At 41.4% G+C, this 11712-nt stretch overlaps 1 protein-coding gene across 1 annotated transcript; it reads left to right on the forward strand.

The window, feature by feature from the left end:
• The first annotated feature begins 1753 nt into the window (after positions 1-1753).
• TMEM9B (TMEM9 domain family member B) lies at positions 1754-11671 on the forward strand. Its single transcript, XM_084521622.1, has 5 exons — positions 1754-1945; positions 2399-2490; positions 5899-6007; positions 6989-7123; positions 10509-11671. The coding sequence occupies exons 1-5, from the start codon at positions 1844-1846 to the stop codon at positions 10662-10664; spliced, it is 594 nt and encodes a 197-aa protein (XP_084377748.1). The 5' UTR covers positions 1754-1843; the 3' UTR covers positions 10665-11671.
• Positions 11672-11712: the final 41 nt, after the last annotated feature.

Consider the following 11712-nt stretch of genomic DNA (forward strand, 5'->3'; position numbering starts at 1 on the left):
AACAAGAGGTACAATATGGCAACTCCACCACCTCCACCACTTTGGGTAACAAGGGGCACAATAAGGGAACTCCCACCACCTCCACCATCTTAGGTAAAACGTGGCACATCTGGGCCAATCACTCATCTCCACCATCTTAGGTAAAAAGTGCCATAACGTTGCAGCCCCTTTCAACCTCCATCATCATGAGTAGTATAGAGTACAACAAGGCAGCCCCTCCACCTCTGCCATTTTAGGTAACAAGGGGCACAATATGGCAACTCCCACCACCTCCACCATCTTAGGTAAAAATCGGCAGATCGGGGCCACCTCCCATCTCCACCATCTTAGGTTAAACATGGCACAACATGGCAACCCTTTGTCATCTGAAGTGAAATGGGACACAACATCTGAAGTAATATGGGGCACAACATGGCAACCCCTCCATATCCGCCATCTTAGGTAACAAGGTACATAACATGGCACCTCTGCCATTTGAGGTAACAAGGGGCACAATATGGCAACTCCCATCACCTCCACCATCTTAGGTAAAACGTGGCACTTCAGGGCCACCCCCTGTTTTCCACCCTCTTAGGAAAATTGTAGCCCATGAGGGCCACCTTCCATCTCCACCATCTTATGTAAAGTGTGGCACAAAACGGCAACCCCTCTACCTCCAACATCTTAGGCAACAAGGTACATAACATGGCAACCCCACCACCTCTGCCACCTTAGGTAACAAGGGGCAGAATATGGAAACCTCTCCATTCCCAACATCTTAGGTATAAGGTGGGACATCAGGGCCCCCCCCCATCTCTACTATCTTAGGTAACAAGGGAGTACAACGTGGAAACCCTACCACTTCTGCCATTTTAGGTAACAAGGGGCATAAGATGGCAACTCCCACCATCTTACGTAGAAGGTGGCACATTAGGGCCACCCCCCATCTCCACTATCTTAAGTATCAATGTGGTTTAGGTAAAATGTGGCACATCATGGTCAGCCTCCCATTTATACCATTTTAAGTAAAAAAGTGGCATAATACGACAACCCTTTGACCTCCACCATCTTATGTACTATGGGGCACAACATGGCAACCACCCTACCTCTAACATCTTAGGTAACAAAGTGCACAGCATGGCAGCCCTTCTACCTCCGCAATCTTAGGTAAAAGGTGGCACATCAGGGCCACTCTCCCCCTCACCTCCACCATTTTAGGTAGCAAGGTGGTACAATGTGGCAGCCCCCGCCACCTGCACGTGTTTGGTGTGATAAGGACTGAGGGAGGAAGGCTGGGTCAGCGGGCCCTGTGACACATTTTATAAATAAAGTCTCAAACATTGTTCTGTGCTGAGGGTGATTTATCTGGTGTTTGTGAAAATGCTGGCCAAAGGCAGACCCTTGGGCACCTCCATCACCCTTGGGAGACACAGGTAAATGCACGCTCTGTTACTGTTCGTCCCAGACACTGGGGAGTGCTTTTGGAAGGGGAGACTGTTTATTCATGGTTTGAAATGAAAATAGCTTATATTCTATACTTTTTTTTTTTTTTCTTTTTGTATTTGTTAAATCTCGTATATATTCGCCTTGATTGTGCTTCCTACTACTAAACCCCCCGCTTCTGGCGTACAGAAGACACCGCGTTTATTTCAGACGCCTTTCACTCGCAGCTCCCGGTCCCCCTCGGCCCGGAACCGCCGGCAGCCGCCACAGCTCCGCGGCGGGCCGGGACAGCGCGGACACCGCCCGCCGCCGGCCGTGCGGAAGGCGGAAATGATGGCGGCGGCGCGGCGGCGCTAAGCGGCGGTGCCGGTGCCGGTGGCGGTGGCGGAGCGGAGGGGAGCGGAGCGGCCCCGGGCCCGACATGGCGGGCGGCGGCGGGGGCCGGCTGGGGCCGGGGCTGGGGCTGCGGCTGTGGCTGTGCTGGCTGCTGGCCGCGCTGGCGGCGCTGGGCGCGCAGGCCAAGGTGGGCGCTGTGACGGGGTTTGGGGTTTTGTTGGCGGTGATTTGTTACCTGGGGGTCCTGAAACGCCGCGTGGGTGGCGAGGTCGGGGTTTTCCTGCTGGCCGTGTGGGGCTGCTCCGAGTTGGTCGCTCGGTGCAGGGGTTTATTAGCAAGATTCTTGCTGGGTGGCTTCTAAATTCGTAAAAAGTAAGAGTGTGATTTTTCTTATGAAGAACGTATTGTATTTGCTATCAAAAATGTGTTATTTGACAAATTATTGTTTGTTACTTCTACGTCAGTAACGTTGGAAGTCAGCTCTTAAACGTGACAGAAATCCCGAGTTAGACTGTTCGAAGATACCCGCAAGCACTTTGTGTTGAACATTTCATGTATTTCATAAACACAATGCCTTCTGTGCGCTGCCCTGTTGTTGTGCATGTGGTGGTCTGCTCTCAGCACCTTGTTTTCTTCGCAGAATTCCGAGGACGTCCGATGTAAATGCATCTGCCCTCCTTACAAAGACCATTCGGGCCATATCTACAACAAAAATGTTTCACAGAAAGACTGGTGAGTTGGTAATCAGAAGTTAGAAGGAATCTTAGTGGTTAAAGATGTGTTCTGCTGTGCTTACACGTGATGCCAGGAGAAATTACATTTCTTGCCTAACATATTGAGCCTTTACGTTTAAAAGTATTCCAGACTTCAGCTGTAGCAAGAGACAAGGCTTGAAATCTTTAATTTTATTCTGTCTTCTATTTCAGGTCGCTTGTTTACATTCTCGTTTGTTTATCGTAGAAGGGAAAAGGGGTGTTTGGATTTGCATTCAGTGATAAGAAATTGCATCATGGCGAGGAAGCATGTGCATAGAACTGGGACTCAGAAGCATTCTCTCTTCTTTGATTTCTCTTTCTTTCATTTCTCTCTTGAAACCTGTACTATTATGTGGGGATTGTTTTGGAGATTTGTTCCTCAGAGTCACAGACAAAGAATGCAGTTATATGAGGTGGCCTGAGACATCTAATAACCCATGCTTCCTGTGACGAAGAGAATTATTGCTTTACTCTGTCACAACAGTGTGCCCTACTGTAGTGTTTAGGCCAGCTATGGCATTTGCCAGACCTCTTTGAGCTGAGGACTGTTGTGCATGGCCAGGGTTGAGGGGCTGGGGAAGGAAGAGGGATGACAGTCATTTATAGCAGCATATTTTGAAGTTGCATTGATGTCTGACATGCTCAGGAATTCTTGGATCAGCCTATAAATATGTGAGGTACGTTTTGATACGTTGACTCTTCTTCAGAAACATTAAGAATTAATAAACGACTTTTCAGTCTGTTGAGTAGCAGAGGGTTAGAAACTTCGTTATGAAATTGTCATGCCCCTCAGTAGTCCTACTGAAATAGCTACAGGAATAAAGTTAAGGATACAAATGTGTACAGAGCCATGCCTTAACTTATTAAATTACTTACAGAAGAATCGTAAGAAACATTGCTGTAAGTTTCAATCAAAGCTAATGAACACTGAACGTACTGTCTAGTCTAAAGTAATATTTTGTCCTATATGATTACCTTAACAACATTAGGCCTGCGGACAAATTAAGATGCAATAGTGAGACGTACCGAGAGAACTGCATCTGCAGCAGGCATTGCAGAGCAGCACCATTACTGGCTTTCTTGTTTATTACTCCTCTGCAAATGGAAATAGATTTTTTTTTTCAGTGGGTGTTGTTAGTGTTTGTCTTACTAGCAGAAAAGACACAGTTTCCCTTTAAATCAAGATTGGCAGTGACTGAAGTTACCTTTGAACTCTTCACTAATCTTATGGTGACAGATACTGATGCTTACAGAATCTCAGAAATCTATTTTCTTATCTTAAATCTCATTTTGTTGAGATGATTTCTTAAGAGACTGCCTGTTAACGTTTTATGGTTTTGATCTTCTATTTGAGATGCCTTCTCTCTGCTTTTAAAAGGCTTGATTGCTGGTTCATGTGCAATGAGATTGACAAATTTAGTGCTCTACTTGGGCGTCTGCGTCTTGCAAGTGACTTGTTATTATGTGGAACTGCACCATCCTTTAGGCATTTAGATCTGTCACTCATGACACAAGAGCCAGATCAATTTTTAGTGTCCCTGTGAGTTATGCACATTATGATGGCTGCTTACCGCCTGCTTGCCCAGACATAAAATAACAAAATAATTTTTAATGTTGAACCTGGAGCCTGCATCATGATATTCTTATTTAGGTGTTTCATTTCTTCCAGTGGAGTTGTCTGCTCCTCCCACCCCACAGACCAGCAAACAGGGCCTTGTGCTAACATCAGGACGGGCTGAGGGTGCTCTGACACCACTAAAAGCATTCACCATTGTAGCCATGGAACCATTTCAGGCAGTCCAGTCCCGATGAATGATGCACTAGAGAAGTGTAGCGATGTGTTGGCAAGTACATGGTATTGAGTTAAATAACCCACGTTGAAAGAAACGTGTTGGCATTTCATGTACCGGAGGCTAGCTGCCGTGGTAGTCATCAGCATGGTGGGAGGGAAGACACCCTGTCTGCTAGTGGGATCAACTGGAAATCAGCAGAAGCTGCCCTTCTGAGTAGCCCAGCCTCCTTGATGCTGTTACTGCGGGTACAGGGGAGAATGTGGTAAGGCAGAGGCAGCTGAGTGGGAACATCCTTTAGGAAAGGATCAGCCTTTTCCACTTGAAACACTGAACTAGAGAAAAAACTCGCTGATGCTAATATAGGATATATTTACAGTAACAAACTTCCTACTGTACCTAAGCAAAATGCAGGCTTTATTCTACAGCATATTGATGTAAACTTTCAATCTCATGAGATCATAACTTGTATTTTGTGGTTTTGCATCCTACGTACTGCACAGCGGAGATCGTAATTCTAATGACAAATAAAAGGAAAAACAAATCCCTCCATTCCTTCCCAGAGATTGTGACGTAACAGTCAACAGTTTTAGTTATGAGGAGGAAATACAAACCGAACCGAAGTGATGAACTGGTATCTGGCCGTGTGGATTTGCAGCATTTTAATTTAGCTCAGTGCAGTGTTAAATCAGAGGCTGCTGCTGTCATATCAGGCATTTGGTTTCATTACCTGCTTCTGACTCTGCTACACTGAGTTGACAGGGGTGAAAGCGAAACATGCTTTTGTTCCCTAAGTGCTCTGCTGAGAGCCTAGAATATTAACTGAACAACCAACCTGAGTCATCAAAAAGAGCAAAATTTGAAGTTATTGGTGGAAGGAGTTGTCTCATGGCAACTGGATTTTCGTGCTGTGGTATAGAATATTGTCAGTAATATTGTCAACCACACTTTTTGGCATGAGGAATGTCTTACATTTTGTAATCTTTAAGTCAAAGTAGATTTTCACATCCAGTTCCAGTGCTTAAAACGGAACACTGTTTATTCAGTATCTCACTGCTTAAAGAAATAACTCATCTGACAGTGAATTTTATTTAATGACTGTAAGACCCAGTGTTAAGAAAAAAGAACTTCTCTTCATGAACACCAAGGGGAGGTTAATCTTCTTTTAGACACTGGAAGACCAGAGTAAAGCTCTTTAAGTGTGAAGAAAAAGAGTGCATTATAGTTGGAATTTACTTCAATCTGAGATGGCAGTGTCAAATGATGCATGTGTGCTGGGACTCTAATCCTTGGATTTGTTATGCTGACAGCTTTATTTCCAGTCAAAATATTGTGTTTAGTTAGAAGGATCTTAAAAACTTGTTTAGCAGCTTGTCAATAGCTGAATTTCTTGTTTAAGTAAAATAATAGTGGAGTAATGATTAAAAAAAAATCTTGAATATCTCTAATTTAGAACAGCTGTACTTAAGCAAAGGTGAATTCTCAGCCAACATAATGGGTCTGCATGCATCTGAAGATGTGAGAACTGCCTACATAGGGGCAAAGTAAGGTAAAACCATCTCAGAGCTGACTGAGCAGTTCCTGTCTCTCTTCAGTGACTGTCTTCATGTGGTTGAGCCTATGCCTGTCCCTGGACCTGATGTAGAAGCGTATTGCTTACGTTGTGAATGCAAATATGAAGAGAGAAGCTCTGTCACAATTAAGGTAAACGATGTAATTCTGCTGGGATATGTTAAATCCTTTAATTGATTAGTAAATATATCTATGGTCTTTTAGAGAAACACCCTTTATGAAGGGAGAACTTTTCTAAAGCAGTCTAAGAGTTATTTATTTTTCTTGATAGCTGTTCATGATTTGTTTTGAGCAATAACGATAATATCAAGCTGTAGCAGGAGTAGGCTCACGAACCTTTATCAAAGATCTCCAGTTTTGAAATTAAGCTTTATACCTTGCTGAAATTCTGAGTTTTCTAGGGCATTTTGTCAAGCTTTGGACTTGATGTTTTTGTTACTGTTTTAGAAGGTCTCTTATTACTTAGCTATCTTGCTTGATACAAATTTTCTTTCTATCTTGGCAAGCTAACAAAGAGCAAAATCAGCCAAATCAATCACGTTTGCTCTAGCAGGGGATTTCTTTATTCACGTTCTCATTCTGTTAGAACCACTGAGCCTTAGTCTGGGTGAATACATTTTGTAGTGCATCTTCTATTATATTATTTCTTTTTGGTATTCTAGAATTTTGTTGCTTTTTCTCCTTTCCATTTTTCTTACTGGCCTCCGTGACTGTTTGCAGTCTAACCCGGCAGATTTGTGCTGGAGAACGGAGATCATGCAGGAACCCCTAAATTTGTGACCCTAGTTTAATGCCCCTTAGGAACAGTGGTCTGATTGAGGTGAGACAACACCAAATTATTTTAAGAGTGAAAACGCAGGATTTTAGCAAGGCCTCATTAAGAGAAGCTTTATTTCAAGCTCATTTATCTGTCTGTCCCAAAACTGTAATGCCAATTTAATAAATTGATGGCTCTTCTCTGTTCATGGGTTTTAAGTCATCTTGTGACACTAGTAAAAGCCAACAGGCTCATCACAAACTTTGTCTGTACTGTTCCTTCGGTCCTTGCAGCCTTTCGAGAGATTGTGGAGGTAATGGCACGACTCTGGCATAAATTGTGTTTGTGTTGTGCAGGTTACAATCATCATATACCTGTCTATTTTGGGCCTGCTTCTCCTGTACATGGTGTACCTCACACTGGTGGAACCTATCCTGAAGAGACGTCTCTTTGGACATTCACAGCTCATACAGAGTGATGAAGACATTGGGGTGAGTTCACCTGACTGCTTGTATGTTCGGGTTAGTGTAAAGATTGGAATGATTAATTGTTACATAACTGTTCTGAACAGCTTTTTTTGCATGGCAGTATAAATTCCTTTCCCTGAAGGGAGAGGATGGTCTTCACAGGAGTCAGGAATCTGTATGACGACTGTGGAAGCCACTATTTCATTTTTCACTGGGCTTAAAAAGTAGTCAAGGGGACTGCTTTTATTATCCTGCCTCTATACACAGATTCTGTCCTAACTGAAGGAACAGAGGAATGGAAGTAAGCTCATACAGGAAGTATGAGTTCTGGTGTGTTGCCGATCAATACAGTCTCCCTAGAGATCAAATTTTATACAAATTGGTTACAAAAGCAAAGTATATGCTGAGGGATTACATCTTCTGTTGCTCTGGTTTGGGTTTGCTGATGCTGGAAATTCAAGAAGGAATAATTGGAATATATATATATATGTATATATATATATAAAAGGAATATAGTAACTGATGCTGAAACAATTTCTTTGTATTACAACTGAAAAACAGAATGTGGTAATACATTCTCACAGATCAGAGCAGCCTTTCTCGTGAGGAAAAGGAGAGTAGTCCATCCATGGCAAATGAGAGGGCATAGTTTCTTGTCTCTTACTGTCCTTCCCCACCTTCAGCACACTGTTTTTGGCTTCAGATAAAAATGGAACAAAATTTTCTTTAGTACCACTACAGGAAGGGAGTGCAAGAACTTAGGAAACTTTGTGTTGGAAACTGTGAGATGCTTCAGTATGGGGAAGACTGGTGGGAGTAGGTTATTTTTGTCTTGAAGAGGGCATTAGAGTAGTATGAAAATACAGACTATCGCTCTCTAACTGTACGTAGTTCTATGAAGCTGTTGAATCGGCTTGCTTGGGAGAGTTATTGCCGTAAAATGATGTAGGGAAAGTATTCCGAACAGCAGTGGGGTTGGTGGTTAAATGTTGGTGTTGAACCATGTGAAATGCTAAAACAGTGCAGAAGTCTCAGCATCAATGTACTTTTTATACTGAGCCCCTAAGCAGTGCTGTTTCTGCTGGTAAAGTACACATCAGATGTGGCATCGCCTTAGAAAGAATTTCTGAAACCAAACCCAGCCTATGAAACAGGAAGGCTTTCCATCTGCTTAACCTAAGTCCTTCAGCAGACACGAGCACTTCATAGTAAGTACTGTTGAAATAAATGTGAGCTAATCGGAACAATTAGCATTTATTAGTGTCGTACAATAGGATCCTGAAGGATGGTTTTGTCACTCCTTCAAGATAATAGCCTTTGTTAGCTCTGCCACCTTTATGTACTTTGATTTCACAACAAAAATAAGTGATTACCCAAATGTCACCTAATGTTTTTTGAAATAGAGCTTATTCTGACAGAGGTGTAAACTGTTGTTGTTGAGTCCCACTGTTTCTGCACTTCCCCACGTATTACATGGAGATATGCTTTGTATGTGTTGACATCTTAATATTTTCCCAGTCACTTGTGAGAGGCTGTTAGCATTTTTTGGAAAGGAGGGGTTTGAATGACCCCTTTTTCTGCCTGCATCCATACAGAAAACTGGGCAGATTCCTAGTTGAGTTAAATGAACGTGCTGTATGTTATACCTGAAACAAATTATTTCTATTTTATACCTTAGTTAAATTATTTTAATACCTCCAAATCTGGGCTAGAATTCTGACTGAAGGTGGAGGGAGGACATGAAATAAATCCAGTGGCAGAGCTCACGTTAACTGCAGAATGAAATTATCTTAAATTCTCGATCCATCTTAATCAATTTTATGTTTTTCTGTAATGTACCGTGACTCTTAAGTGTGCTTGTGGAGTCACTTGTACTTTTACTGCAGCAGTGCCTGGAACAAAAAGCACTGAATCTTCTTGCTTAGTTCATGTTACTCATTTCACATCATCCTGTCTGTGACAGTGAATGTGAAATAAGTGACGGTCGTTCATGGCTTAGCCGTTTCCTTGCCTTCCCTCTTGCAAGTTTTTCAAATATTCATCCTTGTCTTGCTCTGGAAATATCATCTGCATCGATTTTGTTGCTCCATTTTGAGCTAATGTGCTTGCTTTTTCTTACTGCCCGTTGGTGGCAGTGGCAACTAGTAAATGTAAGCCACTTTGAGAGACCTCTTTGCTTTTAAATTCTTTTTTCCTCATTTTTTTTTAAACATAGAAATTGACAGTAGCTAGCCTTTGAGCTGAGATCCTTATCAGACTATCCAGTACCGTCTAGCTTATTGAATGCTCTCCCTTCCTCTGTCTGTTTTATGGTGGAAGTGTGTTGCTATTGTGATGTTTTTTCCCTGTGAATAAAGTGATCTCTAATCTTCAAACTTACCATTCTAGCTATATCCAGCTGCGTAGTCTTTTATGTAAGGTCATAGCTTGGGTCAGGGATCGGCTCTTGCTCTGGTTTAGTGTATTTCCTAGCCCAGAGAGGCCTTTGTGTGGCTTTGGGACCTGTAGATGTTACTTTAATGGATAATCTTTGTACTGCTAAGAATTATCATTGAGCTACTAGGCACAGAATCATGTCACAAATACAGTATCCATTCATGCAAACATCTTCAAAAGCATTCTGGAACAACAACAACAACAAAAATTATATGAGGTTTATATGCACCAAAGGGCAGTCGGTTATTTAACATGGGACGTAGTTATTTTTTTCATTAGTCATTGTATACCTGATGCTTTCTGACATAGCTTTAGAACCATGACTTTGTCCAAAACATCTTGACAACCAATAAGTTCAGTTCCAACTCTTACTATTTATAACCTATTTTATTTACTAGGAGAAAATACAGCTTTGGAGGTAGTGTTGGAAAACAGAGAGAGTAAATATTAAACAAGCCCTCAGTTATTGTTGAGCTCTGTCACTTAAACAGCTGTATTTACACTTTGCTTTTGGACAGCTTGGTACAATGGCTTTAGTTTGGTAAACATTGGAGTGTGTTGGCTTTACATAGGATCTTTGTGTGAACATCCTGAACCACCTTACAGTAACAGGCCAAGAAGTGGCAGTGAACCAAAAATTCACGCTTAAAGTGAAGTTAAACGAAGTGCTTTCATGACATTAACAGGAGGTCCCTGGCATCTGGGTCTATTCTAGATTTCTGTCCTCAATAGCTAATGATGGATGGCTCGACTGTGCAATGAATAAATTTGTGGATGTTACTTTGAATGAGAAGTTGAAGAACAGTTTTTTTAACTACAAAACCTTGCTTTGTCATCATGGCTGACTAGCTGTTTAAAATAGCTTGTTTTACCTTAAAACCCAAAGCAAAAAAAAACACCAACAAAATAAAACCTTCAGTTTCACGGCTCGTTGGAATTGCTGAGGTCTAACTATTGATTTTTGTCATTCCAGGATCACCAACCTTTTGCAAATGCCCATGATGTGCTGGCTCGTTCTCGGAGCCGTGCCAATGTATTGAACAAAGTGGAATACGCCCAACAGCGCTGGAAGTTACAGGTCCAAGAGCAACGCAAATCTGTTTTTGACCGTCACGTTGTGCTGAGTTAATTGTCTCTCAGCAGTAACTCCAAGGAAGTACAGCAGACTAATTGAAAGAACTGACTTATGTCTTCCTGATCCTACCACTTCAGAGGAGTTTTCATAAATGGTTGGTTACTGATTTGAAAAAATAAAAATAGTGCTTAAACTTTGAGAGATTGTACTAGAGTGGAAGCAATTAAAAAGATTAGCTAATCAGAAGCTAAAAACCTTTGCATTTTCAAATGGCTCTTGCTGATAAAACTGAAGAGAAAACAAACCGTGAGGTAGTTTTGTCTGCCACTGTGGTACCTTATTCACAGTTGTGACTTTATGGTGATTTTTAACTATATATTTCTCTCTACTACTTATCTACTACGTGATTAAAAAGTACCTGGGAACACACTAACTGCTTACAACTCACTAATCACTTTATGTAAAGACCTTTTGTAAATATACTTGGATTTTTTCTGCTGACTAATGCTAGGTACTAGAAATCTAAATCTTGCAGTGTAGTTTCCACATCAGAGAATGAACTCCTGATTGGCTGTATTCATCATTTGGTTTCTTGCACTCATACTTTCAAGATGCTTGTATGTCAAGTGATGCTTGCAGATTTAAGGCAAAACTTAAATGGACACTGACTCGTTGAGCTGCATACTTGAATTACTGTGATGTAGATAAACTCAAATGCAGTGTACATCAAAACAGTGTTGGCATTTTGTTCTATTTTGCTTTAATAGTTTAATATATTGTATGTGTATGATATCTCTTTAAAACAATCTTCTCCCTTTCTTTTCATGGGTAAAGTCTCAGGAGATATATGATGAAATATTTATTATAAAAATCTTTATGCGTTTGGATTGATGGTGTGAGGCACGTACTTTCTTGAGCACCTGTCATCTTGGGAGTTAGGTGTATTTTTTTATCTGTGATTCTGTACTCATTTCTCTTAAGAGGTATTCAGTTGCTAGATGACTAACTTTCATATATCCCCTTTGGAATGTAACAATTAAAATGGATTTTTGAAAAACAGATGCACATTATCTGTATGTCATCATTTTTCTCCCTCATTACC

The sequence above is a fragment of the Aythya ferina genome (assembly GCF_964211825.1).
Source record: "Aythya ferina genome assembly, chromosome: 5".
NCBI lineage: Eukaryota > Metazoa > Chordata > Aves > Anseriformes > Anatidae > Aythya > Aythya ferina.